The following is a 25,649-nucleotide window of genomic DNA, read 5'->3' as shown; positions in this document are numbered from 1 at the left end:
AGTTTGGGAGAATCAAGTAAGAGGGGAGTTGACTATATGAGCTGATAACAGACAGGATGGATGAGATCCTGAGAAGGGAGGAGGTGAGTGGAATTCAGAAGCCAGGAAGGTTAGTATAGGTAGATGGGTATAATGGTTAGCAGAGGAGAGAATTGGATGGTGTTTTCCTCCCTTTCTTGATTAGGTGATAGTATAGTCTGCTCAAAGGGAAGAAGCGGGCTTTATGTGTGAATCCAAGGGAGTTTCATCATAGAAGCATCTATTACCTTGCTTTTCTCTTCTGTTTTTCAAAAACAGCTTTGTTCAGATATAACTTGCATATCACATAGTTCACCCATCTAAAGTATACAGTTCAGTAGTTCTTAGTTTATTCACAGGTAATATGCAACCGCAAACAGCCACAGTCAATTTTAGAAATTTCATCACCTCAAAAAGAAACCCCATACCTTTTACTATTCACTCCCACTTCCCCCACTTTAGTGAATACTTCATTTTTGCTATCAGAAAGCAGAAAGTACAGTCTGAATTCAGATTTAAAATCATATCATGGTTTCAAAGCAAAGTATAAACTGAAACATACGAAGGTTGTTAAGAGCCTCAAAGCTTTGATCTAGTCAGAGAAGCAGAGAAGGCTAAGCTCCACTCCTTGTTTGTTTGCTCAGTCGTGTCTGACTCTTTGCGACCCCATGGACCGTAGCCTACCAGGCTCCTCTATCCATGGAATTTTCCAGGCAAGAGTGCTGGAGTGGGCTGCCATTTCCTTCTCCAGAGGATCTTCCCGACCCAGGGATCAAACCTGGGTCTCCCGCATTGTAGGCAGACGCTTTACTGTCTGAGCCACCAGGGAAATCCTCCTTAGAGTCAGTCAATAAATTCAGCAGATAATATACTCGAAAAATCTACTAAATGTCAGATTATTCCCTGTCAAAGAGAATCATCTTAAGAATAAAGATTAATGAAGTGAAATTGAAAAGGCAACACATGTAATTAGATTATAAGAGAACATTGACTGTTGAGAAATGATTTTTATCTCCTGGCCCAGAAAAAGTGTGTTCTAGTTACTTAAAATTTATATACAGGATAACAACAAACTGGTGTCAGAAATCTAAGACATTATTAGCAAGATAGGGTAGTAACAGCAGACTGGAAAATGTAAAGATCTGGTTAATGTTGATACTGAATAAGGATTCATAATGGGATTATTAGGAAGATACAGCATTTAGAAAAGAAAGCAGTACAGTAGTCAGTAAAAATCAGCATAGAGTTAAGTAAAGAGATAGTGCCAAATTAACTTTATTTCCTTATATTCAGGAAATGTGGAGGAAAAGTATATTCTTATTTTATCAAAATATTTAATAAAAAGCCTTTGGAATATGATTTGGAAATAAATATGTATGTTTAGTGGCTGAGCAGCCATGCCCAGAGATGATTGAAGTGAAGTCAAAGTCGCTCAGTCATGTCTGACTCTTTGCGACCCCTTGGACTATACAGTCCATGGAATTCTCCAGGCCAGAATATTGGAGTGGGTTGCCATTTCCTTCTCCAGAGGATCTTCCCAACCCAGGGTTTGAACCCCGGTCTCCTGCATTGCAGGCAGATTCTTTTACCAGCTGAGCCACAAGGGAAGCCCAGAGATGATGAGTAGATCATTACTGAAAGGAGTGTGATAATTCAAAGGCCTACTGTGAGTCTCCATTCAGTGACTTCCATTTCAGCATTTTGGTTAACAATAAGGCCATGGGAGGCATGCCGACCTATCAGATTTTCAGGTGGTACAAATATGAGAACAATGGCTGACATTTTGGATGTCCTTCACAGTCTGGAACACAGTGTTGTTTGACTGATGGGCTGTTAATGAAATTAAATAGTGAGAAAAGTTAAAGCTATCATTGCAGTGTTATTCAAAGAACCAGCTTTGAATGAATAATTGCAAAACTCCTTAAAGGAGCCCTGAGCTACTTTACATTTGCCACATTTGCAGGGAAGTGGTGGTCTGGTGTCTTCTCCATCATTCCATCAGGATGGAGTTGGAGCATTAGTCCTGCCTTTCTGAGAAGGATAGTTAAGTTGAGAAGAGGTTTTTCTGGAGATTCTCTATTTAGGAGAGACAGGCAAGCTGTTCTCAGTAGTCTTCATGTGGAAGAGACATTCAGGTACTACTATATCTGCCTTGCAGACCCAAGACCAGCAGACACTATAGTGTGGCAGTGTTTGTCTCAACTATAAAATTTTCTAACAGTTTTCTGTTTCTAAAGTCTACTATTACTGCATTTCTAGACACTGGAAATACTTAAGGTGAAGCAGTGTGATCATTGGGTAAGATTAGAAGGTTGTAAAAGGGAGTACCATGGACACAGATGATTCTTTAGGTACCGTGAAGTGCTGATGCCCTCTAAATCTGTGCTAAGTAATCGCCCTAAAATATATTTCTGGTCATAAATATTTGTTTATTTAGCTTTTTTATAGCTTTTATGTTTTTCCACATAACTTGAATATTCTACTTTGTTGGCTTCTTAGCTATGACAGTTTTGGTTTTCTTCACTGTGTGTGTTTTTTGGGGTGTTTTTTTTAGGACTTAAGTGTATGCTTTTTTACCTTGTGGTTTGTCTTCAGGAAATACTATACTGCTTCATGTACCTCTTTGAGCTGCTGTTACCACATATTCTTGTTCTATATGTATATCATAACCCCAGAATACAATTGTGTTGTTGTTGTGTTAGTCACTCAGTCATGTCCAACTGTTTGTGACCCCATGGACTATAGCCCACCAGACTCCTCTGTCCATGGCATTCTCCAGGCAAGAATACTAGAGTGGGTACCTGTTCCCTTTTTTAGGGGAACTTCCTGACCCAGGGATCGGACCCAGGTCCTCTGCATTGCAGGGAGATTCTTTACTGCCTGAGCCACCAGGGAAGGCCCTTACATATGTCATAAACCCAGAATACAATTGTTTATACTTTAAACAAATGATACTTTAAGCATAATTTTTAAAGTTATCTTTTAAAGACTTTTTTTAATAATGGAAAAATCTTTAAATCTATCCACATCCCTGTTTCTAGTGCTCTTCATTCTTTTCTGTATACACAGATTCTCATCTTGAATCTCCTACACTTCTATAATGGAGGACTGCTGGTGACAAAACCTGTCAGCTTTTCTATGTCTCAGAACCTCATTTCACCTTCATTTTTGGGTAGTATCTTTACTAGGTATAGAATTCTGCGTGACAGTTTGGTAACTTTGATGATGCTCCTCTGCTGTCTTTTGACTTGCATCATTTTTGTCAAGTCTGCCGTCAGTTTTTGATGCTTTGTCCATAATGTTTTCCCCCCTCTTTTTTTCTTCACTGAATTTAAGCAATTTGACTGTTTTCTCTGTTTCTTGTGCTTAGGATTTTTTTTTTTTTTTAAACTTCTTGGCTCCATGGGATTATAGTTTTCATCAAATTGGGAAACTTTTTCAGCCATTGTGTGTTCACATGTTTTGTCTGTCCTTCCCCCTCCCCTGGGGACTATAGCTACACATGTATTGGGTAGGCCAAAAAGTTCATTTGGATGATCCTGTAACTTCTTACAGAAAAATTCTGAACAAACTTTTGGCCAACCCAGTATTAGATTGCCTGCAGTCATCCTGTAGCTCACTGATGTGCTTTTTTCCTTCCTCTCTTTGTGTTTCATTTGGGATAGCTTTTATTGCTCTGTCTTCGTATTTACTAACCATTTCTTCCTCAGTGTCTAATCTGCTATTAATCCCATCTAGTGTAATTCTTATTTCAGAAATTGTAGCTTTTAAGTGTTTGATTTTGGTCTTTTTTTTTTTGCTAATGCCTTCTGTATCTTTACTTAACATGCTCATTTTTTTTCCTGAACATACTGTCTGGAGTTGTAGTAACTTTTAATGTCCTTGTTTAATTTCTGCCATCTGGGTCACTTTGCAGAGCTGTTACTATTGACTGTTTTTTTCTCCCCATTATTGGTTGTATTTTCCAGTTTTGATTCTTTGCAGGCTGGCTTTTAAGTTCAGTTGGAGAGCAGAGTTTAGTCTCGGGCTAATTTTTTATAACTGCAGAGACAAAACCCTTGGAGAGCTCTGCTTGATGCCTGTGAACATGAGGTTTTTCCATCACATTGATGGGAGCCTTGCATGAGCTCCATGGCTCTGTTCCCTGGCCTTGGGTACTTCCTCACATGTGTGTGTTTACCAGTGCTCAGCTGGAGAAGCAGGCAAGCCTTCTGCAGGTCTCTAATACTCTGTAGTGGAGCTCTCCTCTCTCGTCTTTGCCCTGAAAAAGGACCAAGGCTCCCCACAGATTCCCAGCTCTGTCTCCTCACGTGGAGCTTGTCCTCCCTGTGTTGTGGTCTAGCAATGAGCTGGGCAGTCACGAGGGTCACTTCGTTTGTTTCCCTTCTCTCAGGGATTCCTCTCCTGTGCTGCCCGAAGTTCAGTGTTTAACATTAAGTATTTGATAGATTTTCTCCCATTTTTTTATGTTTTTCATGGGGATAAGTAAATCTGACCCTTGTTTTGATCTTGGCCAAAGTAGAAGCTTTTTAGCGACTTGTAATCTGTTGCTGACATTTTAGCTTCACATTCAGAGCCTCTCTTGGCTTTGTCTCTTCAACCGCTCCCTCCACAGCTGTTCTCTGCCTGTCCCTCACCCCCAGTTCATGCCATTCCTCCCCTCAGTCTGCTTCTTCCCCAGCCAGTCCTTGCTTGTCAGGTGTCTCCATTCTCGGGCAGCTCAGCTGCCTCTCCCATGTGGTTTCCCTCCCATTTGAGCAGAACTGAACCCATTCTTCCTGTTCTCTTCCTACTCTTAACAGCCTGTTTTCAGTGTTGGGGTGTACAGGTTGTGAAGCTGCTGGCCTTCCCTGTTGAGCACACACGTTAGTCCCCACATGTGCAGTGTTTTACTGCTGAGGGCAGGGATGGGGCTTGCCCACCTTTGTGTCCCTTCTGTGGGTATGTAATATATAGAGAAGATACTGAGCAAATGTAGGTGTTTTATTTATGTTTATTAAAATGAGTTGTCTTCTCTTCTTCCCCCAAAATCAGGCTACAGAAGAAGTTTCCAAGAATCTGGTTGCCATGAAGGAGATTCTGTATGGCACAAACGAGAAGGAGCCGCAGACGGAGGCCGTGGCACAGCTTGCTCAGGAGCTGTACAACAGCGGGCTCCTCAGCACCCTAGTAGCTGATTTGCAGCTCATTGACTTTGAGGTAAGAAATAGGTTTTTTATTTTTCAAAAACAGTAACTATTCATAGTCCTTTTCCTATGCTCTCTCTTCTGAAATGTTTTAAGATTCTGGTTGGGCTCTTGGCTTGGGGGTACTGACCAGCAAGCGTGCCTGGGCTGCCTGCCTCATTAGCGGCGCTAGGTCAGGGACTCGAGTGTACCGCAGACTTAGGCTGTGTCTTTCCCCCTTCTTTGACGACATCGTATATGAAGTTTTTTAGATATTTGTTAGACCCTTTCATTCAGGTATATTTATTAAATAGATGCTGTTTTACATAATTCACTGGTCCTTGGCTCTCAAAGAATAAATAATCTAAAGAAGACCATAGAATGTTAGAATTTTTGAGGTAGATAATATCTTATGTGCATGCTAAGTCACTTCAATTGTGTCTGACTGCTACCCTGTGGACCGTGCCCCGCCAGGCTCCTCTGTCCATGGGGCTCTCTAGGTAAGAATACTGGAATCGGTCGCCATGCCCCCATCCAGGGATCTTCCCTACCCAGGGATTGAATCCGGGTCTCTTAAACATCTCCTGGATTAGCAGATGGGTTCTTCATCACTAGCGCCACCCAGGAATCCCCGGATAAGATCTTAGAGAACATCTAGTTTTTTGGTTTGTTTCTTTAACCTGCTGAAAACTCGTTGCAGTAGAGATTATGTATGTTTTGTTTGCATGGCACTGCTTTGAAATATTTAAATTAGGATACCATTAAAACAGCAGGAGATTTTATACACAATTTGGAATTTCTGGCTTCCCTTGAAAAATCTGGCAGCATGGGGCCTGTAGCCCTGCATGGCCCCTCAGCCTGGACATCATTATGGGGCATCCATACTCGGGTATGCCCCAGACGACACAGCTTGCTTTTCTACTGCAGGCCTGCTGCACTCGTTTATATTTCCTGCTCATCCCTGGTCAGCACTTGTTATTGTTGCCCAAGTTTATACAGCCAAATCAGGCCATGCTAGATATTTAGTGTATTTATTAGTGAGAAGAATGGACCTTGGTAACAGTCTTGAGTAAACTAGTCTGAGAAGCATATAATGAAGGGCTCTGGCATGATCATGAGCAGTCCCCCTCTTTGATGCTCTGTTATGGATGTACTTTGTTTAAACCCCAATATTTATCATCCTCAGGGGCTGGACGTCTGTGCCAGTTCAGTTCAGTTGCTCAGTCATGTCCAACTCTTTGTGACCCTGTGGACTGCAGGACACCAGGCTTCCCTGTCCATCACCAACTCCCGGAATTTACTCAAACTCATGTCCATTGAGTTGGTGATGCCATCCAGCCATCTCATCCTCTGTTGTCCCCTTCTCCTCCCACCTTCAATCTTTCCTAGCATCAGGGTCTTTTCAGATGAGTCAGTTCTTCAAATCAGGTGGCCAAAGTATTGAGGTTTCAGCTTCAGCATCAGTCCTTCCAGTGAATATTCAGGATTGGTTTCCTTTAGGATGGACTGGTTGGATCTCCTTGCATCTCAAGGGACTCTCAAGAGTCTTCTGCAACACCACAGTTTAAAAGCATCAATTCTTCAACGCTCAGCTTTCTTTATAGTCCAACTCTCACATCCATACATGACTACTGGAAAAACCATAGCTTTGACTAGACGGACCTTTGTCTGTTTAGGTACTTGAAAAACGGGAGAAAATGATAGACATCTATAGGCAGGTTCAGGCTTCCCACGTGGCACTAGTGGTAAAGAACCTGTCTGCCAAGCAAGAGACATAAGAGGCGTGGGTTTGATCCCTGCGTCAGAAAGATCCCCTGGGGGAGGGCATGGCAACCTACTCCAGTATTCTTGCCTGGAGAATCCCAAGGACAGAGGAGCCTGGTGGGCTACAGTCCATAGAGTTGCAAAGAGTCAGACACGACTGAAGTGACTTAGCATGCACATATAGCCACGTTCAGTTTTGGAGAAGGTTGAAGAAAGTGTAGTTCATAGGTTACTTAATGTACTATCAGTAGATAATTAAAAGAGAACAAAATTTATTTCTATCTTTTAGAACAGAGGAACTTCCCTGGTGGTTCAGTGGTTAAGCCTTTGCCTTCCAATGCAGGGACTGTGGGTTCAATCCCTGGTTAGGAAGCTAAGATCTCTCACATGCCTGACAGCCAAAAAACCAAAACATAAAACAGAAGCAATAATGTAACAAACCCAAAGTTTCTTTAATGGACCACATCAAAAGCTCTTTACTAAAAAAAAAGAACAGAACTATGATATTTTCATTTGTGTAGCTTATTTCATATATTTTTCATAGAGTGTCAAATTCCAGCAACGATTTTTATTTCCACTGCAAAGGTAGGGATGCGTTGGGACCATCCAGTTCCTCCTCCTTTGTCTGCCCATCCTATTCCCCAGCCTGGACCCTGATCTTAATGTTCATTTGGGGCTTTAGAGACATAAATTTAAAAGAAATGTGTGCCCTTGAGACTGGTTTTCAAGATTGCCGTTACTACCCCTAACCTAGCACAGGCCCCAGGGTGATCTCGGTGCTGGAAAGCTTTAATGTTTCCCTCACTCCCCTGCAGACTTGTCAGCCTTATAACAAGTGGCCATTCTGAAACTCACTTCTTCATTTGTTACTTTCTTGTGCAGCTTTCTGATCAAGACAGTTTCACTATATGAAGTTAACAACCACCTATTTTGTTTAGCAAAGTACAGTGGTGGAACTCTGATCTCTGAACTATTAAGTCATGTGATACTTAGTACCTTAACTGTTAATCTATATAAAATTTTTCCCAAGTAGACCTTGTGTAATAGGAGGAGATGGGGAATTCCCTGGTGGTCCAGTAGTTAGGACTCTGCACTTTAACTACGAAGGGCCCAGGTTCAATCCCTGATCAGGGAGGTAAGATCCTGCAAGCCACAAACTGTGCTGCCCTCCCCCCACAAAAAAAATAGAGGGATATGTCTACATGCCATTAAAGCTCAACTTCTTACAGAATTCTTTCATTTTTATTATAATAGCAGAATACAATTTCTCCTCCTTCCATCACTGTTAAAAGGAAGCTGCATGTATTGTTTACAATACGAGCATCCTATTTGAAGCTGCTTGCTCCCTTTGGATGGGAATCAGATCCCTGAACAATGTAAGCATATAGCAAGGTTTTGTTTTTCATACCTGAGTCAGCATCATTCTGAGAATTAGAAATCACTGAAATTATGTGTAGTTTAGATTTCACTTTGTCAGTATGTTATTCATGTCAAAAATATTTCACTACTAGAACTTGGAATTATAAAGGAAAAAATAAAATTCAATGTCTATGAATGTTTTAAAGTCAGATACTCAGTCATAAATATGCAGACCCATGATTTGAGTTTATTTGGGAGGGTGGATGGGCATTGGATATTTAATCAGTATGATTGAGTTTATCTGGGAATGTGGATGGGCTTCCCTGGTGGCTCAGAGGTTAAAGCATCTGCCTCCAACGCGGGAGACCTGGGTTCGATCCCTGGGTCAGGAAGATCCCCTGGAGAAGGAAATGGCAACCCACTCCAGTATTCTTGCCTGGAGAATCCCCTGGATGGAGGAGCCTGGTAGGCTACAGTCCATGGGGTCGTCGGGCACGACTGAGCGACTTCACCTCACCTGCCGTTGGGTATTTAGTCAGTAACTTGATTTGAGTTTATTCGGGAGCGTGAATGGTCATTGGGTATTTAGTCAGTACCTTGATTTGAGTTCTGTTTGGGAGCGTGGGGGGCATTGGGTGTTTAGTCAGTACCTTGATTTGAATTTATCTGGGAGTGTGGACAGGCATTGGGTATTTAGTCAGTACCTTGACTTGAGTTTATCTGGGAGCGTGGACAGGCATTGGGTGTTTAGTCAGTACCTCGATTTGAGTTTATCTGGGAGCATGGATGGGCATTGGGTATTTAGTCAGTACCTTGATTTGAGTTTATCTGGGAGCATGGATGGGCATTGGGTATTTAGTCAGTACCTTGATTTGAGTTTATCTGGGAGTGTGGATGGGCATTGGGTGTTTAGTCAGTACCTTGGTTTGCATTTATCTGGGAGTGTGGATGGGCATTGGGTATTTAGTCAGGCATTTTGCTATTTTTGTTTCCCTAATAGGGCAAGAAAGACGTGGCTCAAATTTTCAACAATATTCTCAGAAGACAAATTGGTACAAGAACTCCTACTGTTGAATACATCTGCACCCAGCAGAATATTTTGTTCATGTTGTTGAAAGGGTATGTATAATGTAATAAAATTGATATTTTTGACTTTAAAAATAAAAAGGGAAAGGTGATGGTGGGCAAAAGCAGGATGGTGAATGTGGGAAAGCGTTTTCTCTGTAGTCCCATCAGCTCCTTTTCAGGTAGTTCTTGATTACGTTTCCCCCCTTAAAATTCAGCCTGTAAACTAAACAGAATTTGAAGATGCCCAGGGGATTTTAAAGTTAATGAATTATGAGCCTTAAAATCTCAAACCTCAAGGAGAAAATAAGTCCTCTGTGGTCTTGTTTCTGTTCTCTAAGATGTAAAAACCTTAATTGTATAAAATACCAGCTAAATAAGTCATATACCTAAAGACCTCTTCTTTGGACATACACGCATACTGTCTGGCAGTAAAAGCTGCCCAGTAAATGGAGCGTTCGTGCTGTAGCACTTAGCCTTGTTCAGTCAACAGCAACAGAATACATGTTTATGCTGTACTTACCTTTGCTTTTCACCTGTGTGTGTCCACCCACTAACCCACTTAGTTTGGTAATCCACAATGCATCTTCCTGGCATTACTGCTGAACTAAGCAGTCATTTATCTTTGGATAGATGTCAGTTTCCAAAAAAAAAAAAAAGCCTTAAAATTACAACATTTTTAAAAAATCCTCTTCTCCCTCATCACTGATTGGCTAGGTAGCCTCCTGTTGTTTGACACGAGGGTTGTTTGCCAGCTCTGGGTACGTGTGCATTGGCGGGGTTCTGTTAAATTGGTGGGCAAGCGTTTTATTGGCATGACTGTTGGCGTGAATCAGCTTGCTGTCCTACCTCAGCCTTATAGCTTGCCTCACTCTGATTCATATCTCTGTGGTTTAACACTTCCTCCAAGTTCAGACTTGTTTAGACAGAGCATGCGTCAGTGCCTGTGTTGGATGCCAGCATTCCATTTCCTTCTTTCTAGTTCTAACTGTCCATGATGCTTCTTCAGATGTTGCTGTATGGAATTTTTGGCATCCAGTATTTTGTTGTATCAATCCAGAGCTGCCTGTATGAACATGTAGTGAGTAGTCTGAAATGTTGGTGTTCTTGGAGCAGCTTCCGGATGCCTTTGTGTATTTTTAAAGCCAATATTCCTTTTTTCATAGAAAGCAGTGATTATTAAAATCTGTGAATTAGTTAGCTCTGCCTGTGTTTACTGTCAAGTGGCCAGGGGTATGAGAGGAACATTGCTGAATGTCTTGTAAGACTTTTGAGGCACTATTTAAAGAAAGGTTTAAAGCTCTCAACTGAGCTGGCCAGAGCAGAAACCTCAGCTTAGGGAGGTGAGGAGAAGCAGCATGGAGAAGCCACTGGTGTTGGGACCCCACTCCACCACCCCTTTTAGTTTTTATTGTGGAAAATATACATAAAACTGGGGAATAATATAGCAAGCCCTTCCCTAGCCATGACCAGGTTTCAGCAGTTATTAACATCTTGTTGATATTTAACAAATTATTAACATTCCCGTTTCATTTATTTCTTGCCTCCTGTTTCTCCTCCTCACGTACAACATCACTTCCATATCCTAATCATAATATCACCTAAAAACCTAAGCATAAAATAATACCCAGTAAGTGTTCAGATTTCCTCCAAAAATGTTGTTTTTCAGGTTGTTTGAATCAGGCTTCAAGCACAGTCTACAAACTGAATTTGGTTGATATGACTCTTAATTGCTTTTAATCTGTAATAGTTCTTGCCCTTAACTGGGCTGTTTGTTTTGTAGAAAAATCTCATGTTTGGTGTTTCATGCTGTGGTTTCACACATAACCATGTTCCTCTATCCTCTGTTCTTTTGCATTTGGTTAGATTCAGCCTCAGTTGAGGGGGTGGGAACAGGAATTCTTCATGGATGGGGCTGTGTGCTTCTGTTGGGCAGTGCTAGTTGTCTTTCTTCTGCTGATGTTAGATTGATCAGTGGATGCAGATGATGTCAGCCTGTGCATTATAAAGTTCTCCATCAACCCTGTACCTAATGGTTTTACTGTTCATTTAGGATCATTCAGTTCAGTTCAGTCACTCAGTCGTGTCCGACTCTTTGCGACCCCATGAACCGCAGCACGCCAGGCCTCCCTGTCCATCACCAACTCCCGGAGTTCACCCAAACTCATGTTCATTGAGTCGGTGATGCTATCCAACCATCTCATCTTCTGTCGTCCCCTTCTCCTCCTGCCTTCAATCTTTCCCAGCATTAGAGTCTTTGCAAGTGAGTCAGCTCTTCGCATCAGGTGGCCAAAGTATTGGAGTTTCAGCTTCAACATCAGTCCTTCCAATGAACACCAAGGACTGATCTCCTTTAGGATGGACTGGTTGGATCTCCTTGCAGTCCAAGGGACTTTCAAGAATCTTCTCCAATACCATAGTTCAAAAGCATCAATTCTTCGGTGCTCAGCTTTCTTTATAGTCCAACTCTCACATCCATACATGACCACTGGAAAAACCATAGCCTTGACTAGACAGACCTTTGTTGACAAAGGAATGTCTCCTCTTTTTCATATGCTATCTAGGTTGGTCACAACCTTCCTTCCAAGGAATAAGTGTCTTTTAATTTCATTGCTGCAGTCACCATCTGCAGTGATTTTGGAGCCCCCCAAAATAAAGTCAGCCACTGTTTTCCACTGTTTCCCCATCTATTTGCCATGAAATGATGGGACCAGATGCCATGATCTTCATTTTCTGAATGTTAAGCTTTAAGCCAACTTTTTCACTCTCCTCTTTCACTTTCATCAAGAGGCTCTTTAGTTCTTTTTCACTTTCTGCCATAAAGGTGGTGTCATCTGAATTACTGAAGTTATTGATATTTCTCCCAGCAATCTTGATTCCAGCTTGTGCTTCATCCAGCCCAGTGTTTCTCATGATGTACTCTGTTGTCTAGGTTCAAAATGATGATTTCCTAATTCTCTTATATCTTCTCTATATATCAAGTGTTTCATGACTTCTGTAGGAAAGACAGAATACATGCTTGCCTTTTTTCTACATTATTATTTTTTAGTATAATCAGTTGATGCCCTAGCCACTTTCTTAAGTCAGCAATGAGTATGTTATTGTTTTAAACATCATTATGCATTTAAGTATCAAAGCTGAAGTTTTAATCAGATTTTAAAATATGTTTGATGTGTCTCAAACCCTTTCAGTCATTATGACCATGTTTTTATGTCCAGATTGCCCCATCTTGGGCACTCCTTCAAACTGGCTCCTGTGTCCTCTTGGCAAGACCCCCTTAGTCTTTGATAGGTTCCTTGCTGTCTGGCACAAGACATCCAGTGCTCATTTTGTATGGGTTTCTTCCTCAGACCTAGAAACAGGCATTTCTTCCAGTGATTTTTTTTTTTTCCAATTCAGGAGCTTAAAATGATTCTTCTTGCTAATTACACAGACTCATGTCTGGGCTTCCCCATGTCACAGCAACGCCCTGTGATTTTTCTGTTTTTTTTTTTTTCAGAAATCCCCTGGAGGTCCAGTGGTTAGGACTCAGCACTGGGGAGGCCTGTGTTCAGTCCCTGGTCAGGGAACTAATGAAAACCATGCAGCACAGCCAAAAAGGAAAAAAAAAGAAGAAAGAAATTTTCCTTCACTTGTTTATTAGTTAGTTCAGACTGTTTTCAACACAATGTGATTATTCACTCAGGCTACAAGTATTCTGATGTTAGACATTTTGAGGAGTGGTGCTGCTAGTATTAGTGTGCCTTTGGAAAAAACCGTGTTACTTGTGTTAGCCTGCATCTGGAGGCAGTCAATTTTTCACTGGCGATTTAAATGTTAATGTGCCCTCCTGCCTAGTGCTAACAGGTTGTACAGCATAACTGTTTGCCTTGTACTCGGTGGTTTATGGTTTAATCATTTAAGGCCAGCTTGACAAACGGCCATCAAAACCTGCCCGACTTGTTGTACCAAATTGTCTCACCCTCGTCTTTCTAGTCTCCTGCCTGTTTCAGAGCGGCAGGGAGGAAGCTGTGTGCTCGGCCATTTTGTGAGCAGACGTTTTAGTCACCTCGGAGCCTGTCACCATTCTAGCTGCCATGCCGCCAGTGGCACAAAGGAATGTGGTTTTGGTGGTGGTGAGGGCGGGTGGTGAGCATGTGTGCAGCAGGAGGACAGTCCTACCAGAGACACTCGCAGAAGGTTTCGGGGTGAAATGCGGTCAGTCAGTAAGGCAAGGCTTGCCAGCAGAGGTGGACATAGGCTTGAGGCTCCAGATGGTTTCAGATTTGCACAGGCAGAAACAAGAGAGTTAGAGGGGGGCGGAATGAGCACAGTGACCGGCAGCGGTGGGGGGATCGGAAGGTCTTGTGGCGTAGTGGGGATGGTGGCGCACCAGAGGCGTTGCTGTGACGGGAAGCCCAGACGTGAGTCCGTGTAATTAGCAGGAAGAATCATTTTAAGCTCCTGAGTTGGGAAAGGCTGCTGATGCGCTTGGATGGAGGAGCCTGGTGGGCTGCAGTCCATGGGGTTGCTGAGAGCCTGACACGACGGGGCCACTTCACTTTCACTTCACTTTCACTGATACACTAGTGTGTTGGATAGATTTGTTAAGACAGACTTTGAACAAAGATACTGGTTAGGGGCACTCAGGTGACCAGGGATGACTTCATGCAGCACTGGATACAAGAAAATGAAACTGAAATATTGCAGAGGAGCATTAGAAAGGCGTGACAACGCTGAAGATGGGAAGACTGGGAGTAGACAAAGAGGGCAGTGTTCAGATCTGTGCTGTTCAATACTGTTCTTACTAATAGCATGTAATTATTTATTTTAAATTTAAATGACATTTAAAATTCAGTCCCTCAGTCATAGTAGCCAGATATCAGGTGCTCAGTAGACGGCAAAGATAGAGAACATTTCCATTATCAAAGAAAGTTCTGTAAGACCTGTTTTAGACCCGGATATCTGAAGCAAAATAGTGATGCTATATTAGACACATCAAGTTTATGAAATTGTCCAAAAGCAACAGAAAATAACTTCACTACAGTTCAGGGTGGATCTGGGCTGGGCCAGTTTGGGAGCCGTGGTGGGAACTGTGAGATCTTAGGGGTCAGAGCAATGGAAGAAAGACTTCAGCGAGGCAAAAAATAAGAACAGAGGAGGTAGAAAGGAGAACTGGGGGTCTTGCTTTCATTTTTTAAAGAAAGAGATGCAGAGGTCTGCATTGTCCATAAATTAAAAGTAGAATTTGTGTTAGAAGATCATTTGTTTTAGCCACGAGGTCTTTGGATTCAGTGGCAGGAAACTGAAGGTGGCTGTGAGTGGGGAAGGAGATTCAGCCTGAGTGTGCAAGTGTGAGAGGAAGTGGAGTGACGGGGTGACGTCTGTGAGCAGATGGCAGACAGAGTCCAGTCTGAGAGGTTTGGTGCACATCAGAATGGAGAAGGCTGCTGTGTTGAGAGGAGAACGAGATTCTCTTTCTGATCAGGGGGAAGGAAGAGGCGAACGACCTTGAGATGGAGTAGAGGAAGTCTGTGTGGAGAGCTGAGGAGGGGTACATGGAGCCCGTGTCCACTTGAGAGCCCTCAGGCCCCGTGACAAGGCGCTTGGTGACATCCTCAAGACCAGGCTTTCGGCTCTAGCGTTTATGTGTTGCCAGCAGTCTTAGAAGCTCTGGCCTTTATGTGTTGCCAACAGTCTTTGAAGTACTATTTTGAGTACTGAATTGAAACAATGAAGTGTAAATGCTGTATAATTTGATAGACCCATTTAGATACTGTGACTTTAGGAAACTTACGTTTCTATTGTTTTTTGATTCAGTGTTTGGTTTTTCTGAAATGTTGAGAGCACCTCAGGTGAACTAAACCCTCTTGGGAGGTGTGACCCTGAATACCTCCCTTCAAGTCTTTTAACTGAAGGAATGAGCTTTCACCCACATACTCACTGTCAAGGCTGTCGCTTTTCTTGGTGTTGAAGCGATCACCACCCACTGACACATGTGTGCCCTCCAGACTCACCCCTCTGAGCACATACTCTCCGCTGAGAGAAATGCACCTTGTAACCTTCTCTGTCACTTAGTTAGAACATGTCTGAAACTTCCTGTTCTAGAAACTGGAACTGTTGGGAGTTTGAAAAGAACAGTGATGGGGGGAAAGCAGTCATATTTGTCTTTTCTTTTTGCAGGTATGAATCTCCAGAAATAGCCCTAAATTGTGGAATAATGTTAAGAGAATGCATCAGACATGAACCACTTGCAAAAATCATTTTGTGGTCGGAACAGTTTTATGATTTCTTCAGATATGTTGAAATGTCAACATTTGACATAGCTTCAGATGCATTTGCCACATTCAAGGTAACAAAAACTGTAAAATTCTCAATAGATACACAAGTGAGATTAACAGGTGTGCTGTTCTTTCCTAAACATTCTATACCCTCCAGAGCTACACACGGCTGCCCTCTAGTGGGAAGACAGCAGACGCATTTTATATGTGTGTTGGTGACTCAGGTATGTGCAGTAGAGTCACAGCTCTAATAGGTTGGAAAAGTTAAGACTCTCAAGTCTGTCTAAAAGGCATAAGTCCTGTATGGTCAAAGGTACACTTTATGTTAAATTCCCCATCAAATACAGTATATAGATATACAGTGTATGTGAAAATCAGATTTGTCTCCTGTGTTGGAACATAGTGCAGCAGTTTCTTTGGTTAAGCATCAGACAGAGTAGTTGGCGTCCGTCCAGGGCTGTATCAGTTTGGATTACACATATCTTCAAATAGTAGGTCCTCCTTCAGGACAGATGACCCTGTTGTGAACAGGCCCAAGGGCACAGTGAGCTGCTCTTGCTGTCTCATGCTCGGAACAGAGCTGTTTATTAAACACAGGGTGCAGGGGTGCAGAATCGCCAGCAGTGTGCCTCCCCTGCCGCCTGCCTTACCCCTCTGTTGTGTGTTTGTATAAATTAAAGACACATGATATGGCATCAGTGTACGGCATGCACATTTTGTTTTGAATTGCAAGGTTCTGGGCTGTTTAAGGTATGTGAATAAAGCAGCGAGCAAGCCTTTATATGCTGCTGCTGTTGTTCAGTCGCTAAGTCGTGTCCAACTCTGTCACTCGATGAACTGCAGCACACCAGGCTTCCCACCCTTCTCTCTCTCCCGAGTTTGCGCAGACTCATGTCCATTGAGTCAGTGATGTCACTATCTCATCCTCTGTGTTATATGTTAACATTCCCTTATATAAAATGTCTGACCTCATAAGTGAGTATTTAGAACTGCAATTTCAATATATTCAGAAATTAATAATCCAACATAGACTACTGTGCTTGCAAACCATAAACACTGTCACAGTGAGAAACAGCCACTATTATTGTAAACATTCAGTTTCATGTGTAAAGACCCATCTAGACGATGAGCACATGCCTTGGTCTTTGAATAAAATGTGTTCCTCCAGTAGAAGGAACACCCTTAAAATAGGGTGAAAGCCTGGAAGCCTGGGGTTTCATATTGAATGAGAGTAAGGTAATAATGTGAAAGGTACCTAGGGTATATTCAAGATGTCTGAAACCTTTAGGTACAACCTTAGTTATTTATATGTTAATATACAAAGCAAGAGCTTCCCAGTTGGTTTACTGGTAAAGAATCCGCCTGCCAATGCAGGAGACGCCTGTTCCATCCCTGGGTCGGGAAGATCCCCTGGAGAAAGAAAGGGCACTCCAGTATTCTTGCCTGTAAAATCCCATGGACAGAGGAGCCTGGCGGGCTACAGTCCACGGGGTTGCAAAAAGTCGGACACAATTGAGCAGCTGAGCACACACATGTACAAAGCAAAGTGAAATGAATTTGAGCTTATAACGTGGAGTGATAAACATGGCATCGTAGCTATCACTGCACTTGGTGGGTTGGGACTCCTGATTGGGACATGCTGGTGGAAGGGGACACTCCATTCAGAAGCAGCGGACCTGTTATGAGGGAGGTGTAGCAGCACCAGGTGTCAGGAGGGGATGCTCCTGTGTGGGAAGCAAGCCGGAAGCCTGAGCGCAGGCCCCTGGGAGGAGGAGGGCGAGGGCAGAGGAGAGGACCAGCAGCGGGCTGGGAGAGTTCAGGTGGACCACCTGACTGAGAGGACTCGAGGGACATGCCCCTAGCACAGACGGCGCAGCTGAGGTGAGAGGCGCGCTGACTCTGCCAGAAGCGTGAGTCCCAGTCTCTGAAGGTCTGATTGGCCTTGCTGATGATTCTGTCTCAGTACCTTGCTGGGTCCTGGTTGCCAGAGTTGGAGAGATTGAGCAGAGTCAGGCAGGTGTTCTCTACCTGAAGAAGGGAAACTTCTAAAACCTGGTAGGACTCTAAGGGTGAACTCTGGAGGAGAGAGCTCTAGAGCAGTGAGGAATGGGCTTGGCTCCTGTGTCTCAGCTACTCCTGATAGAAGGGAGAGAGCCCACCAAGAGGCAAAAGGAAGTAGGGCCTAGAATTAAGAGTGTTTCAGGAGAGGCACAGGCCTGTCAAACAGACTGAAGGTCCCTCCCCACCCTTCCTTAAGAAGTCTGGTCAGGGCAGGGAGGAAGACAGGGAGGCCTGGTCTGACCTCCATGCCAGAGGTGCTGATAAGGGAAGGAGGTTGCTCCTCTTCTGGTTTACTGGTGGCCTCTTGGCAGAGGACACTTTTTATAATGGAAAAAATAGATCCTTGGTTCATGCTCTCCTTTGAGAATGACCAGAGCTAGCTTCCCAGAAAATGCACTCCACACACAAAAACTTTCAAATGCAGCTCATCCGTAACCCTGGACGAGGAGGAACAGGTGCTGAGTCTTAAAGGGAAATTAAAACTGCCGTTCAGAGCTTGAATGAATGGGATACTGAGATAGTAAGTCAGTGGCCAAATATTTGTTCATTATTTTTTTTTTTTAAGAGCAATGAAGGAGACAGGGAGGGGTATCAGAAGGCCAACAAATATATTTCCCATTTTCCAGAGTAAAAGAAGGTAGACTCCCCAGAGAGACTGGTGGAGCTTGGAGCTTGATATTATGCCTGTGTAAGGTTCTAGAAAATATTACTGCTAAAGAGATGATTTCTGAGCATTTTGGAAAGGAAACCGTGTACCCACAGCCAGCATGGATTCGCTAAGAGTAAGTTCAGTTATGCTAATCTCATAGACACGTGTAGGTCAGGGGGCGAAGGGCGTGGCTGCCTGGATTCAGTTCTCTGCTCTGAGGCTGGTTTAACCTGTCTTTGCATCTGTCAGAATGCAGGTGACAATACGAATATGTTCAGGTTATTATGTCCTCACATAGTCTATGCGCAGAGAACAGTAGCTATTAGAATTATTCCTTTATATATTAGATGTTGAATGATTGAACAGGTCTGTTTTAACAGACCTGTAAAGCAGTGAAAAACTAGGAGCTGGATGGAGTTTCAGGGTAGCAGTTCATAATTAATTGAACACCATATCCATAAGGTGCCAGAAAATGGATTGCCACCATCCTGGAGAGAAATCTTTAGTGGATTTGTCTTCACTTAGCACAGCCAAAGATTGTTATTAAAGACTCAGATAAAAGGTGACAACAAGTATATGCCACAAAGGAATAGAAAGCAGATCACAGAGGTCCTGAAATAAGGCTTCGTAAAGATCCAGAGAGGCCAGAATATGTAACAGGCTGAAGTTAAATACAGATAAACTGAGGTTTTCAACACAACACTAAAGCAATTATCCTCCAATTAGAAAAAATTTTTAAGTATTAAAAAACCCTCAAAAACTGAGGTCTTCCACCTGAGGAGCCAGCTTTGTAAATAAGAGATGTGAGAATAAGACATAATAATAGGAAATAATACTAAATGTAGTCGTTACACAGTGTAATAATTACTAAAATGTAGGTAACTTCTTATCATATTCAAACTACCCTGTGAAGGAAGTATTATTATTATCTTCTTTACACACGAGGAAATGGAAACCTAGAAAAATGTTGGATGAAGTCAGACAATAAATGGGGAAGCCAGAATTTGAACCCAGGCAGTCTGACTGGAGAGCTGACCCTGAGTAAACAAAATTCTGTATAAGTCCAGTAAAATTAAACAGTATGATGCTGCTGCCCCAAAGCTACCTGTGACTACATAACGTGACTTAAGGAGCCTGCTGATGGTCTCGTCCCACTAGAAGCTTATAAAGTACCAACAGCGCACACGTGTTCCAGGCGCTGTGCTTTTCAGAGGCACACGGACAAATAAATGACTCTCAGAAGACAGTAGATGGCGAGGGGAACTCAGAACCTGTCGTCTGAGGTGTGCTTAAAGGAACTGGACACATTTAGCCTGGAGAAGAGAAGACTCGACAGGGACTTGCCAAGAGAGTGCTGCTTGTATTTAAAGTGGGTCCTCAAGGAAATGGATTCCACCTAGTTCTGTGACTCTTGACAGTTTGGAAGTAGCCTGGGGTTAGGTTTTAACTCTACCACAGGAGGAACTTTCTAACTTTTGGAGCTCCAGAGGTGAACCACACAGTTGGAAGAACTGGGTCTCTTGTCTTCGGACATACAGTCATCAAGTACAACACTGGGCCAGACGGCTTGCTGAGGCTCTCTGAAAATGAGCCCCCTGGGTTAGCAGCATTTCTTCAGGGATTCCAGGGCCATCTTTGTCACGTGATGTTTGGAACCCAAAACTCATATAACTTGTAGGAATCTTTTTAATTCAATCCACCCTGAAAGTTGGCTGCTCCATCTGCTGGACTTGGGAGATGACCCCTGACCCGTCTCTGGGTCATGCCAGGGTTTGGCCATATGGGAATTTAGATAGGTTGGAAAGTCAGACCTCATGCTCTTTGTGTCCCCTGCTGGCTGACCCGGCCACTCTGCTGATCTGGGACCATGTGCGCCCTGTCAGCTTTGCCAGTCGCTCACCAGATTTCGACTACATGACCGCTTCCCTTTGTTTTCTAGTCTGTCGGTTCCTGTGCTCTCCCCACCTCATCCCCACACACAGCCCACAACCTGGTTTGAGCTTGCCAAGCTCTTGGCTGTAGTCCTGAGGGTAGAGTATTTTCCCGTCTCTCAGGAGAGAGACGCATTGCCCAAGTCCCCACCTCTTTTCCCAGCTTAGTATCAACCTTTTTCCTTTGTGCCAGCCCTCAAGAATTACTCCTTCCCTGCTAGATTTTTACTGTCTGCTCCAGGCCCTGATCTGCCGTTTATTAGGAAGGACTTCCCTCCCCCAATGCGTTGGGGTCAGGCTCCTGCTTGAGCAGTCTCAGCAACCCCTTTCCAGTCTCTCTCCTCCCCCAAGGCTGCGGAGATGTGATCCCTAGGTTGGCAGTGGTTTCCTGAGCCTCCTGGTCTGTCTAAACTGAATGGAAACAGATAGAATCTCTGATGAGGGTGTACTGGACATTCGCCCTTGCTGTGTGTGGCCCAACTGTGAGCCTCTTGCTCCTACTGGAAATACAGCTTTCAGGATAAACAGTCACCTTACTCAGACCAAAAAGAAAAACACTTGTACAGCATGTTTAGGATCTTTGTTTTTCAGAGAAATACTTTCTACCTCCCTGTACACAAGAATCCAACCCCAGTTGAGAGCTGTTGCCTCTGAGATGCCTCCTTTCTCTTTGGTCAGATCATGACGGAGCAGTGAGCACTTGGTTCCCAGCCCTGTACTTGCTCAGAGTGGCCTCCAGAAAGACTTAGCCACAGAGTAGATGAGACACTCAGTCTTGCATGGATCCAGACACAGCAGCCTTTAAATTTGCTTATTCGTTGTTCATTCCACAAGTCTCTTGACTGCTTGCTCATGTTGAGAGCTGTTCTTTAGGTTCTGGGGATCAGCAGTGATCTTTTTCGTTTGTTTGTTTTCAGGAGATTTTTTGGGGGATGGGCCATGCTGCGAGGCTTGCAGGATCTTAGCTCCTCGACCAGGGATCAAACCAGGGCCCCCTGCAGTGGAAACATGAAGTCCTAACCACTTGACCACCAGGGAACTCTGGTTTAGCAGTGATCTGCCTGGACAAACCCTTGCCCTTGAGGTCCTAGCTCAGGGGAGAGCTGTCATAGACCACATGTTATAGACATAGCACTTTACATTGAGAGTAGCATGTTAGAGGCAGGACACTATCTAACAAGTATTCTTGATATGTTCCCTTAAAGTTCTCATGTTCCTCTTTCCTTCACATATGACCCTATGGGACAATATAAATATATTAAGATAATATAAATTCTTCTAGCCCTGCCATCTCCTCCTTCCCCATATTTCTTCCCAGATTCTTGAAGTTACTCAGACTCCAGGTTTTCTCATTTTGCCTGCTTAATCCCCAAAGGACACTTGGGGGAAGTCTTCTATGGGCATAGGATGCATACCCTATCCAACAGTTTGAACACCTGTAAATCTTTGGGGTGGGGTTAGAAGCCTAAAAACGTTTTTCAAAGATTGCTTAATGTGGTGTGTTCCCAAACATGTTCCTGGATTCTGTTGGTTCATTCATTTATTTATTAAATATTAAGCTCTTACTATGTGCTGGTTACTGCATAGGTGCTAGGAATTCAGAGATCAGTAAAAATAGACATGACCTTGTGTTTATAGAATTTGTAGCCTACCCTGAGAGGGATGTTAAGACATAATCCCACAGGTGTCAGGTCATAACTGTGACCATGCTTTTATGCTGGTGACCAGTCAGAAAGGGTTCCCCAGGGAGGTGATGTGTGTGTCAGGGTCTGAAGGTCAGAAGTAACTGGGCCAGGGGCAAGCCCATGCAGAGCAGGACTTCCAGGGCAGGATGCTAACAAGCAGGCATCAGAACTCCCTCCAAAACCTCCTGAGACCCAAGGGGTTCGTTTCCATGAGGGAACCAAAGCTGCAGCCCTTTCCTCCTTTGTTGACCATGGAACATTCCATAGGGCATTTCTCAGGACATACTTCAGGAAACACTAGTCATTGTAACCTAAACAGCAGAGAAAACAAGTAAAGGAAAGTTGGTTCAGAGAAGGGACTATTGACACTGACCTCTCAGGTCAGCAGCTCTAGAGGAATTGTGCTCCTGAGTTCCCTGAAGATTGCTGTCACCTGTGTCCATTCTCTTCCCACCTGGTGAGTCAGTCCATGGCTAGTTCATTGCTGACTTCTAGGTCCTTGAAGGTAGGGACCACCTCTTTTTGTCTTTGTAGCCCCAGGACCTAGACCTTTATCTGGCACATAGGAGATGTTTTCTGAATGAATGACCCTTGAGTAATTTCCAGGGACATCCCTGGGGTCAGGTATAAGCTCTGTTTCACAGGGACACAGAATTGGACTCTGCTACTCATAACTTTTGGTTCTGTATGTTTGCAGCATGAGTCTGTTTATTTTGGAGCTAATGTTTATGATGGGGCTTTTAAAAGAGACCCTACCTCTGAAAAAAGGTAGCATTCAAGATGAAACTGAATGTAACTGAGTTAAGGAGGAAAAAAATGAAACCTCCTGTACTTTTTCTAATAAAAGATATTTCTTCTTTCTCTACCAGGAGCAGTATGCTGTTTGGCATTTTATCACAACTGTTTACTCTTATTTCATTTCGATTCTTGATTCCCTTTCTTTGAGTTTTTATGTCCATTACCTTATAAATTTGCTTTTTAATTTTTCCATTTAAGAGCTATTAGACCTGCGACAATCATAACCATTACTCTCACAATTTCAAATTATTGATGATTTTATTTGCTCTTACATAGAATCAACATTTTCAGTACAATTCATGCTCAAATATTTTTAAGTGTAGTAATTTTTGACAACTGTTTTTATCAGATAAAATGGTGTGAAATTTTAAGATTCTCTTCTAAAAGAACTTGAATGCCAACAACTGTAAAAAGTATGCTTTCTTTTTCTAGGATTTACTTACAAGACATAAATTGCTCAGTGCGGAATTTTTGGAACAACATTATGATAGAGTAAGTATATGAAATTCTGGTTTAAAATAGCACACTGTAAGTTTTGTTACCAGAAATGAAAGCTTTTAATTAGATTTTGTACCAGAAGATTTATTTTAGAAATATGTTTTTAATTGGTGCTGTAATCATTTCTCTATGAAAACTGAGATAGAGAGGGTTACTTGGTCAGAAGCAGAATTTTCTTTCTGATGACACACTCCCTTTTGCATCTTTTCTTGCTTTAGAAGAGGAAAATAAAGCACTTTGCTGCTGAATGATAATACACAGTTAAGATAAAGAGAAAATTACTATGTGGCTTCTTTTCTTCCCCATACTTCCCGTCCATTGCGCACGTCCCAGCTGCTTACAAATAGAGAGACAGAGACTCCGCGGCAATGGGTGAGCAGAGCCCTAGCCTAGAGGACACAGCAGGTGGATGAGCAGTGTCCCCTTCTGCTGCTGGCTCCTGTGGCCAAGGCCGAGGCCCTTAATTCTGGAGACTCAGGAGTCAGTACTTACTTGTAAAGTAGTATATTGGTTAGTTCAGCCGTAAGGCCCCCTCCAGCTGGAGTTGATGTTAGACTTCCTGGTGATAGAACCCACAGAGGTTTGTGAGCAGGTCTGGGCGCTCTGATGACCTGGTTGCCCTTGATCATTATGACAGCAGGGTCACTGCTTCTCTCCCACGTGTGTCCCCTCTGATCCCCACGATGCCCACGAGCACTTCCCTGTGCCACACTAGTTTAATTTCAGTGCTGTCCAAAACCATATAAGGGCTCCTGGAAAAGTTACCGTGATTACAATCCATTTAAAATTTCTATCTCTCCTCTAAAATTTGGCTTAGTTTTTCATTCTCCCACTAGTTATTTGAATTTTTAAAATCCTAAGTTTTGTTAATACTTCATTATTCACTGCTCAACTAGCTTTTCTTCTCGGGGGGTGGTGGCGGTGGTTTGGCTATGTCACAGCTTATGGGATCCTAGTTCCCCGGCCAGGGATTGAATCTGTGCCCTCGACAGTGAAAGTGTGGAGTCCCAGCCACTGGACCACCAGCAAATTCGCTGTGCTGTTCAGCTAAATTAGAAAATTCTTGGAGGCAGAGCTTATGCTTTCTAGTTCTTCCATGTTCCTTTTCCCATCTTTCCCTCCCACTAGGAGAAGGCAATGGCACCCCACTCCAGTACTCTTGCCTGGAGAATCCCATGGGCGGAGGAGCCTCATAGGCTGCAGTCCTTGGGGTCTCTAAGAGTCAGACACGACTGAGCGACTTCACTTTCACTTTTCACTTTCATGCATTGGAGAAGGAAATGGCAACCCACTCCAGTGTTCTTGCCTGGAGAATCCCAGGAACGGGGGAGCCTGGTGGGCTGCCGTCTGTGGGGTCACATGGAGTCGGACACAACTGAAGTGACTTAGCAGCAGCAGCAGCAGTAGCATCATAACACAATGCAGAGTCCTTAGTAATTCCCTCAGAAATAGCCTCATCGATGGCTTAAGCATCAGTGGGTATTTATTTTTATTTTTGCCCGTGTGCACTGGGATGTAGGGGTGTTTTTCCCATGTGTTTGCTGGTTTTAGTCAGAAGCACATTTTGTCAGTGCCTTTTGCAGAGTTAGAAGCGTGGGCTTCAGCACCACACTGTGTGGAGTTTGGCTTCAAGTCTCAGCTTCACCATGTGCTTCCCTGACTCTCTGTACCTTTAGGATCCTCAGCTCTAAGAGAAGGCTCATAACAGCACCTTCTTATTACTACTAGGTTGCTGTGAGGATTAGGTAAGAATGTGTGTGTCGAGTCCAAGGCACAGTGCTTGGAACACAGTAAGCATTTAATAAGCATTAACAAATTGTTTTTATTAAAACATGATCTCAAATTAAGCATACAAGTGTCTTAATTTAAAACCTACCAACGATATTTCCAAGAAATTTACTATAGGCAATGATGTCACTTTAATTTTGCAATAAAATATTTTCCTGTGTGTTATTAATGGGTGACATTAGTTATCAGGATTTTAGAAAACATATGTGCAGCAGCTGACTGAAATATATATATATATGTATGTTTTTATGTATACAGTGCAGTCAGATCTGGGAGAGGAGAAGAAAAGGGGAGATACGAGCAATTTAAATTAAGCCAAAGATGGAGTTATTACACGAAAACACATACTCTAAAGTCTGTACACTTCGGTTCTGAGCTTTCTAATAATCAAAACACAGAGGGAAACAAAACCACTAAAAGATCACAGTGTCTGTGAAGCTTGTTCAGAAGAAACAGCCTTTTCTAGCACTGGGGCCTGCAGCACGTTTCTCCCGTTGGCGCTCTTAGACAGGAGTTGAGGCGCAGCGTCACAGAGTCAACGCCATCCCGAGGGGGCCTCTCCAGTGAGGAAAATGTGAGCTGAGGTGCAGCTCACAGAGAGCAGATCT

The 25,649-nt window shown here is 43.1% G+C and overlaps 1 protein-coding gene across 1 annotated transcript in view; it reads left to right on the top strand.

The window, feature by feature from the left end:
* CAB39 (calcium binding protein 39) overlaps positions 1-25,649 on the top strand; it is a 95,295-nt gene that overhangs the window by 60,928 nt on the left and 8,718 nt on the right. Inside the window, exons 3-6 of the mRNA XM_040228135.1 lie at positions 5,053-5,217; positions 9,307-9,425; positions 15,534-15,702; positions 23,188-23,247. Coding sequence (XP_040084069.1) covers positions 5,053-5,217; positions 9,307-9,425; positions 15,534-15,702; positions 23,188-23,247 — 513 coding nt within the window. The remainder of the gene's footprint in view (positions 1-5,052; positions 5,218-9,306; positions 9,426-15,533; positions 15,703-23,187; positions 23,248-25,649) is intronic.

Source organism: Oryx dammah, unplaced genomic scaffold, assembly GCF_014754425.2.
Source record: "Oryx dammah isolate SB20612 unplaced genomic scaffold, SCBI_Odam_1.1 HiC_scaffold_27, whole genome shotgun sequence".
Lineage (NCBI taxonomy): Eukaryota > Metazoa > Chordata > Mammalia > Artiodactyla > Bovidae > Oryx > Oryx dammah.
Note: the sequence above shows the minus strand (reverse complement) of the source record. Positions and strands in the feature narration are given on the sequence as shown.